This window comes from Myotis brandtii, unplaced genomic scaffold (genome assembly GCF_000412655.1).
Source record: "Myotis brandtii unplaced genomic scaffold, ASM41265v1 scaffold381, whole genome shotgun sequence".
Classification (NCBI taxonomy): domain Eukaryota; kingdom Metazoa; phylum Chordata; class Mammalia; order Chiroptera; family Vespertilionidae; genus Myotis; species Myotis brandtii.
In genome coordinates this window covers 250,725-259,960 of record NW_005364633.1, presented here as the reverse complement: position 1 = coordinate 259,960, position 9,236 = coordinate 250,725, and the positions used below count along the sequence as shown (strand labels likewise).

At 45.1% G+C, this 9,236-nt stretch overlaps 1 protein-coding gene and 2 long non-coding RNA genes across 3 annotated transcripts in view; 1 reads left to right on the top strand and 2 right to left on the bottom strand.

The window, feature by feature from the left end:
* Positions 1-666, bottom strand: part of NAB1 (NGFI-A binding protein 1 (EGR1 binding protein 1)) — a 37,211-nt gene extending 36,545 nt beyond the window's left edge. Inside the window, exon 1 of the mRNA XM_005872457.2 lies at positions 4-666. Within this exon, the coding sequence (XP_005872519.1) occupies positions 4-389 (386 nt within the window). The 5' untranslated portion in view covers positions 390-666. The remainder of the gene's footprint in view (positions 1-3) is intronic.
* Positions 667-3,047: 2,381 nt separating this feature from the next.
* Positions 3,048-6,374, bottom strand: LOC106727170. The gene is made up of 2 exons (XR_001363330.1): positions 5,839-6,374; positions 3,048-3,332 (listed from the first exon to the last, which is right to left on the bottom strand). It is a non-coding gene; the product is annotated as an uncharacterized LOC106727170 (long non-coding RNA).
* Positions 6,375-8,487: 2,113 nt separating this feature from the next.
* The window catches only part of LOC106727169, a 20,586-nt gene continuing 19,837 nt past the window's right edge, over positions 8,488-9,236 (top strand). The window contains exon 1 of the long non-coding RNA XR_001363329.1: positions 8,488-8,574. This is a non-coding gene — a long non-coding RNA (uncharacterized LOC106727169). The remainder of the gene's footprint in view (positions 8,575-9,236) is intronic.

Sequence of the window (9,236 nt, the reverse complement as noted above, 5' to 3'; positions counted from 1 at the left end):
CACTTGGGGACTTTGACGTGCGGCTCCCGGGCGCCGCTGCTCCTGTCGTAGCTGGCACAGGGTAACCCCAGCCACGTGGGCGACCCCTCGGGCAGCTTGTAGATGGGTATGCTGCTCACGGGCAGGGAGGTGAGCGGCTGGTTGAAGAGGCCGGGGTTGGTGACCCAGTCCCGCAAAGCCTTCTGCAGCCTCCGGACATGCAGCGGCTTGCTGGCCATGCCCACGAGGGCCATGATTTCCAGGAATTCCTCCTCTCCAGCTTCGCACAGCTGCTGGACGTCATCGCCACCTTGTTGGATGAAGGCATCGAAGTAGGACAGCAGGTTGGCTTTCTGTAATATTCTGTACAGCTGCAGCTCCCCCAGCGTCCGGGGCAAGGCCGCGGCCATTACTGTGGAGGTGCTTAGCCTGCAAAGGGAAGAGGGAGAGACTCAGCACACGGGCTCCAAACTCCTCACCCAGGACTGAGCATGCGGGTGGAAGTGCAACACAAGACGCATCAGCAGAGCCAGGACTGAAGGAACCATGCCCTGTCCAGAAGTCATCTCCTTCTACTTCCTGACAATCCCACTGACCAGGGTAACTGTTTCCGTTTTAAAGAGAAAAATCCAAAGGCTCAGACTTGCCTGTGATCTCACTACCTGCTGAGCAGAGGTCTAGGGACTCCAGCCAAGGTTCTCAGGGCTCCGTAGCCCGGATTTTTGACAACCACTCACTCTGCCGCTCCCATGGTGTGGACACAGAGGGGAGCGAGGGCTACTTGGATTCAGGAGGAGGTAAGAAGCCTATTATTCCACCGTTCGCTGATACTTATTTCGTGCCAGACAATATGATAAACGCTGTACATTACATTATGTCTAACCTGCAAGATAGGTTTAGTCATTCCCATTTTATAAAGAAAAAGCAGCCACATCAGTCTGGTAGGCAGAGGAAGAGAGAGCTTTCAGTATGAACTGCAGGTGAGAAGATAGAAGATGGTATATTAGGAACAAGAAAAAAAGGCAGGAAGACTTCAGACAAACAAATGACAAGACCTGGTGATCATTTAGGCCTAAGAGTTCATGGTTCTGGGAAGAAAGGAGTGATAGGTGACCACGGGAGAGTCTAGGCCAGTGATGGCAAACCTATGACACGCGTGTCAGAAGTGACACGCGAACTCATTTTTTTGGTTGATTTTTCTTTGTTAAATGGCATTTAAATATATAAAATAAATATCAAAAATATAAGTCTTTGTTTTACTATGGTTGCAAATATCAAAAAATTTCTATATGTGACACGGCACCAGAGTTAAGTTAGGGTTTTTCAAAATGCTGACACGCCGAGCTCAAAAGGTTCGCCATCACTGGTCTAGACTATGACAGGCCTTGGGGACACAGACCAATCAGGACGATGGGATCTCCTTCAAACACATGCACTTCATGGCCAGCGCTGGGGTCTCAGTGTGGATAAGGTTAGAGATACGGGATGAAACCAGGGAGGGCGAGAGAGCCCAGGACAGAGCCACGGAAGAAACAGAAAGGGCAGAGCCAAGCAAGACAGGGAAGCCGCCTTTAAAGAGAAAGAACAAGACCCAGCAAAGCACTTCTTGACCTCTTAGCAGCCTTTACAAGTTATTCACAGTTGCCTGGAGACCTCCCACATACAAAGGTGTGGGCCAAGTACTTCCATTTAAGAGAAACAAACTTGTAATAACGCACCCTCTTAGGATTAAAAGGACCCTGCAGCCCTCTGTGGAGAAAATTACAGAAGGCGAAAAGAATGCAGAGGGAAATGGAAGCTCCACTGTCAAGTGAGAACTGTATGGAGCCGTCATTCACTGGGAGGTGAGGCCAGCAGAGGAATGCCAGGCACATCCCTGAAGGCCAGACCAAACCCGGGACTTCCACTCTGGGCCACCGGTCAGAATGCTCCCAGGATGCGAGTCTCGGCCACCCCATCCCAGGGGAGCGCCTCTCCCTGCCACGCTAAGGCTGACTCCTGGAACCCCTGGTCGTCCACAATCTGCTCTGATCAGCTAGCGACTCCTCAACTTCTCAGGCTTTTTCTCTGACAAGGGTATTGCCATGTGAACTGATGCCTTTCCGAGAGATTTCTTGGGCAAACCGCACTAGACGATCCCTGTTTAGCGTTGTGATCATCCAGGCTCTTAAGGCCCGCCTTCACGTCCACGTCACCTCAGTCCACTGGACAAAGACACTCTTGCATCCTCCAGTCCCCACGGGATGGTCTGCTGGTCCTCCCCTCCCATCACCCAGCTGGAAACTGACCCACAAAAACGCAGCTCTCAGGAGGGACAGGCACGAGCTCAATTCTGTTTCCCACCGTCACACCAAACAGAAAGGCTTCTAGAAACGGCCTGAGGTGGAAGGAAAGGAACTTACTTTCCCATCACACACCTGATGCAATAGCTCCACAGGCTATCAACTCAACAGCATACAAATATGCTTACACACCTGTGTGTGCGCGCACACCCCAAATCCTTTTCATAAGAGGGCTGTAACTTCCCAAGGTCTATATCATCAATTATCTCATCCTATGTACTCCCCCAAGTTATGGAATAGAGGAAAGAGTATATGAGAAAATCTAGAATACAGTTTTTGAATCTTTTTATGAACAATAAAAAAGAATATGTTAGGCAAATAAAATTTAAAAAGAAACTTAAAAGGAGAACTAAAGACCCAAACTTAGGTTTTATTCTGAGAAAAGGCAACGATTTTAGAATATATTCATTTTCAACTGTTTATCCTTTCTCATCTTTACCCAGAAGTAAAGGAAACCCCCTAGTTCCCAGGAGAAAACTCCGGTCCTGGTGAGGAAGTAGTTATCATGATAAAGCTCTGTAAGGACCGACAGGACCAAGGGTATATGTCCAAAGTCAAGATACCAGCTGAAAGCGAAGGAGGCGAACTCTGAGAGCCCCAGGAGGCTTGCTGAGCCCACACTACCTGCTGGGAAAGGAGTTTTCTCCCTAAGCTTTTGCAGTGGGAGAAGGCTTCAGTTCCTACAGAAGCACGTTGTGATCATTTAAACACCCACCACTTCATATATTAGATTTAATGTAAAATTTTTATATGATGAGATTTTCTGTTTTTACAAACTATTCATGCTTCAACATGAAGGTCAAATACATCAAGAGAAAGCCTCTAACGGCATCTCTCCTCACACACTCTGCACAGGGGCCAGCAGTACAGCAAGTCCACTCAGCAGTGCGTGACTCCTCCCGCGTGCCACTCAGCACAGCATCTGTCACAGCGGTGAGGTGTGGCTCCTTGTCTCTCCGGGCGAGCCCACCTGCCCTCTGTATCCCCAGGGCGAGCTCAGTGGCTGGCAGACTTAAGTAAGAGAGAACACACCATGGATTCAGAGAAAGAGCAGTACAGCCGCGCGGTGTGGGAGGCTTTTGGGAAAGGCCTTGGAGGTGTGAGGGAGAAGCCGCCTGGCCTGGGGGCGGGGAGCAGGAGGCCCATGTGAGGAATGTCAGGGGATCTGTTTGGTAGGAGCACAGGGGCATCAGGGGAGCAGAGAGAGAGCTGGGGAGGGGGTGTGGGTCTGGGACGCCTCTATGAGGAGACAGTGGCCCAGGCGAGCGAGGAGCCACACCTGTGCTTTAGGAAATGGAAGCTGGCGCTGCAGCGAGGAGGTGAGGCAGCTGTTGGGACAAGACGCTTGAGAACTAGAACCCGGTGCTTTTGAGGCAGAGAAAGAAAAAGGGTGATGCTGTGGCTTCAGGACATGCAGATGTGAGGAAGGAAGAGGAAAACACAAAGATGCAATCCCACTCCTGTTAATTCAGGAAACTGGGATAGTGGTGCAAGTAAAGAAAGAAGAACGTTGGAAAGAATAAATTTGGGAGTCTGGAAGAAGGGAGGGAGGTAAGATAAACATACTTGCTTTTGGACTTATCCATTTTGAGATTCTGATAATCTCCAAGTAGTAGTTGAAATGCTGAATTATCAAAAAATGATGTGAGCTAATGGTTCTCAAACTTTTCAGGTCTGAAAATCACTTTAAATACAAAGTGGCAAATATTCATTGATAGTTTTACTGTTAGTATTTGTTGATTGAGAATGCATATGACTACTACTATGAATTTGGTTATACTTTTAATTGACTATATTTTAGTAAGTCATAAAGTGCTTGCTTACTTTTCATTTGCAAACTGGACATGTGTGAGAGGCATCTCACTCCGCAGCCAGTGCTGGTGTGCGCTTGGATTTGAGAGCACTTGCAATAACCTTGGCCCCTGGCCCGTGAACCACTCCTCCAGCCACAGTTAGCAATCTGGAGGGTCGTCTCCCAGAGGCGGTGACTGAAGCTTGGGAGTGGATGTGCTCATCGAGGGAGGATAGCAAAAGGCAGTAGAAAAGAGACTGAATTTAAAACTTTGGAATTAAAGTTTTGCAAAGAACTGCAAAGGGAAGGTAGGGAAGACAACGTGTAAGTCTAGGTGAAAAGCATTTCCAGGATTGGTGTCAAGCTGCAGAGAGGTTAAAGAGAGAGGCCAGTAGTTACTCGCGAGTTTTGAGAGTGAGATGTGGGGCCATACTGCAGGCTGAAGCCTGGAATAGACTGAGGCAGGAATGAAGGAATAGTTCTCTTCCCTGGTGAGCAGGAAAGGCCTCTGTCCTACCCTAATCCCCACATCCCAGCGTGGAGGGAGGATGTCAGGGAGGTTGTTCCCACAGCCCTATCACGTGCTTCCTTGTGGTTCAAGGACTCAGCAGGAGTTGTTATAAGCTCCCTGAGGGCAGGAACTTGGTCTCATTCATCTTTTACCCCCTCTATTCCCCGCACAGTGTTCAATAACATCTCTAGAAAGGCTGCTGTTACATGAAACCCAATGTCTGAGTTAGAATCTGATCAGCAGCCGCCTTTCATATCCAAAAGGGATGCCTTCGGATCAGTGTCCCAATGAATTCGCAATCTAGTAACAGCACCTCCTGCTACTTTACAAACTACAATCCTCTCTGTTCTCTCATCCTCATACTTCCTCTTTTTTTAAAAAAATATATTTTATTGATTGTTTACAGAGAGGAAGGGAGAGGGATAGGGAGTTAGAAACATTGATGAAAGAGAAACATCGATCTGCTGCCTCCTGCACACCCCCTACTAGGGATGTTCCCGCAACCAAGGTACATGCTCTTGACCGGAATCGAACCTGGGACCCTTCAGTCCGCAGGCCAACGCTCTATCCACTAAGCCAAACCGGTCAGGGCACTTCCTCTTTCTTATGGGGCTATATGCTGAGTTCCCATAACACAGATATTTTCCCCAAGAGATCAAAGGGTCCTCTCCCAAATGTAAGAACTACACCTGGTTCATGTTGTAATATACATCATATGATAGTCCAGCCCCAGCCGTATTTTAAGAAGCCAATTTTAGTCATGAGAGATCCTAGGTCTTTTTCTTTATGGTTCCTATAAATTAAAATGCAGTATCAACTATCCCCAAACAACAAATATCTTATAAAGGACCATTATATTCAAATGGTTTCATAATCACCACTCTTAACTCCTCCTCTTCATGATGTAGGGAACGTATGTAGATATAGATATTTCTTACATCTATATCTATACACACACACATACGTACATAGCGTGTATATACGCACACTTTTATGAAATCCATGGCATTCCAGAGAGCCACTCATCCAGGAGTAGAGAGGAACCTGGGGCTAACTCCCAGTGAGATGTGGCTTACTTATGCAGAGACTATAAATTCCTTCCTCCCGACGCTGCCTGAATTTTACTTTAAAATTATCTAAGTTAACAGCAACCTCTTACAGACTTACAAAAAACGTGGAGAAACTTGGGGAGAGTTAGCTTATGAGTCATTTACAGATTAAGGTGAATTAGTTCCACCGTTTGTTTTCCTCTTCACATCTAGATGCGATCCAGTGCACACCAGCGGAATGAGACAGGAGGGCAAGGGTGAGGAAGGGATGGGAGCGCTGGGGCACAGACTACATTGGAAGCCCCTGAAGCGCCACCTCGCTGGGAAGAGGGTGGCCTGGAGGCCTGGGAGAAGGGTGCCATGGGTACACTGGAAGGCTGCAACTGAAAAGGTTTATAAGAAGAATCTGGCTTGGGGAAGGATGAGCCTTAACCCTAGGAAATGGAGTCTTCTCACTTCTTTCTAGGCCTAGAGCTCAGCTAACATAATAAACGTAGCTCAGTTACATCACGTTTGAGGGGCTGGCCTAGCTATGAAACTCCTGTGTATGTGTTTCAAGTACCAAATGATTTAAACAGAGGCACTGATTAGTAAGCATGCAGTGATATATCTTAAATCAAGATATTTTTGGATTTTAATAGTCATAGCTATGAATTAAACATTAGCTTCTAATAAAATTAATGGTAATTTGAGAAACTTAAAATATTTTTCTCTATTGATTCTTTTCTGAATTCTGAATGATGCTGCGGAAAAAAACTCTTTCAGACCCCTTAAAGTTCTAATGAAAGTGTAAGTTTAAAATTATCAAAATTAGAAAGTAAATCAGATTTATTTTGCAAATAAACCATGACTATACATTAACCTAACTGTACTACCAATAGGTAAATATCAGTGTCATACAATTTGGCTGGAAAATCTTCAAACCACCAACAGCCACGTCATTCATCACCCAATACGTGCCCTCTGATCACGTAGAATACACACAGTATCATCTAAATTTTATCTTTTTCAGAAAGTTCTCTTTAAACATTATAAAATTAACATACTGTTTATATTCATGTGCAAATACAACATATTGAGAAATGACAAACTATCTGAAAGCTTAATGGTATGTTTAGCTGTGAGAATTCTGACAAGACGAGGATTACTGTTTCCCCCCAGCATCAACTTCTCTAATTTCCCACTTGCTCCATCATATTCTATTGTACTAGTTTTTGAACATGTCAGTTCAGAAAGGAAATTTGCATTTAATATAACTGTACAATTCTTCATTCTACTAAAAAGCATAAAAGAAGTAGGCAAGATAAATCCAAAACAAAGGGGCTAGCAAACATGTGATGCTTGAGTGGGTACTACTTATTCCTTAAAATATTTTAAAAACTCCACAATGAAATGTATGTACACAAGTTAATTATACATTAGCAAGATCTTAAACTGTTCAAAACATACTATAAAATGGTCATGTCCATGAAAATAAAACAGATCATGTGTCTGTGGAATCCAGAATACAGATTCACGTTCCAAGGTGTTTTTACAGAGCTCTCATTTCCAGTAATGCCCATGAATAGCACAAACAAAAACAACTAGATTTATTACAATGGAAGAGATGAGGCCTCAGTCTTAGGACAGTGTCTAGGTCAACAGACACAAAAACCTGACATACTTCTATTCCCATCCAACCACCTTTTGCTTTAAATATTTAAAGTTTATGCAATAAATTCTTCAAAAGTTTCAACCCCCCCATTTTGTAAGACATGTAATTTCTTATTTCAAAGGATCCCCAGTGCACAGCCCCAGAATCCTTAATAACAAACCACTATGACTTAAAGTGGTATTACAAGAAAATATCTGCCTGGCCTGCGTGCTCAGGGGTTGAGTGCAGACCTGTGGAACCATGAGGTCAGGTTAGATCCCAGTCAGGGCACAGGCCCAGGCCGTGGGCTCATCAAGCTCATCAATGATTCTCTCTCATCACTGATGTTTCTCTCTCTCTCTCCCTCCCTCTCTGAAATCAATAAAAATATTTTGTAAAAAAGAAAGAAAATATTTAACGCTTTAACTTATTCTCTAAACAAGGAGAATGAGGATCTATTAACTTTCCTATAGAACAATGGATGTTATTTACTAGTCACAAAAAAGGAAATTTTAAAATTAATTTAGCTGAGATTACTCAATTTTATCAATAATTCTGAAATAAGACAAGATGTAAAGTATTTATTAAACATAGCAAATTATTTACGAGACATATAAGCTGACTACATTTCCTTATATCAGCTATAGTATTCCTAAGGATTTTTGTCATTTTAATCAGAGACGGAATGAAATAAACTAAAACCCTACAATGCCTCAATGTTTTTATTACTCCTATTCTTATTGATATTCACATATAACAGGAAATCACCACAGCCGAGGAAAACATTTTTCTAATACCAAGATGGCAGGTTAACTTTTGTGCAAGATGCTAAAAATAAAATTAAAATAAGAAACCGTTCAATGGTTCCTTGAAATTATTTTTCCCAGACCCCATTTTCCAGTATCTTACACTCAAACAAGAATAAAGCAGGCTGCCCTTGTCAAACATCTATAAGGACCCTTCTATGCAGGATTTACACCTGTAAGAACAACGTAATTGTTAAAGCTTAACGAGAGGACAATATTTAATGTCTTACTACCGAAAAACGGAGGGAAAAGGGTACCCTTGAACCCAAGGGCCACTGGACTGGCACTTAGACTAGAAGCAGCTCTTGTAAGTCCTCAGGAGGACATCAGCCGCCACCCGAAAGAAAGTAAATGCTGTGCGTCCTCTCTTCCAGGGTTTCTCCCAAACCCACACCTACGTTATGGCATGTCATCATTTGCTGCTTCACAGGAGGAACTTCCAACAAGTGAAAACCTGAGAAGGTAACTCACTGCGTGCACTTTTCTAACAAAACAGCCCAGCACTGCCTACGTGACTAATCCATTTTAAATTCCGCTCCTCTGTTCCTATGCAATCTAATATTACCTATTAAAACTGCCAAAATATTTTTAAACAAGACCTGAGCGTTTCCCTTGCAGCTTCTGATCTTTGCACTCCGTAAGTTTGCAAGTTTGCAGACACATCACGGGCAAACCAACTGGTAGTGACAGGTGAACGCGGATGAGATTTTAAAATGACAGCTATCCCCACATTTTGAACGCTTCCAAGATCTGCTGGTGTGAGAGAGAGTGCAGTGCATGCACGTCAAGGAATCCTCCAGGCCACCCGCTGCAGAGCTCGGTCAGCGACCCCGGTCAGGGCGGATTCCTACTCCAGCACCTTCCCCCGACCTCCGCGGGCTTCCTGCGCGTCCTTTCTTCTCGCCGGCGCTGGGAGCCCCGGGGCTGCCGACCAGAACCCTCTGACAGCACTCGCGACGCTTCCCCACGCGCCAGGCCACGCACCTCTGAGTCCCAGCCTCGTGTCCCACGTGTGTTTGCAGATTCCACACTCGCTCCCCCGCGCCCGGCGCCAAGTTGGCCAGCCACTTCCCAGCAAACTCGCCTTCCGCTTTCCAAGCGCGCGGCGCTCGGGCGAGGATGCC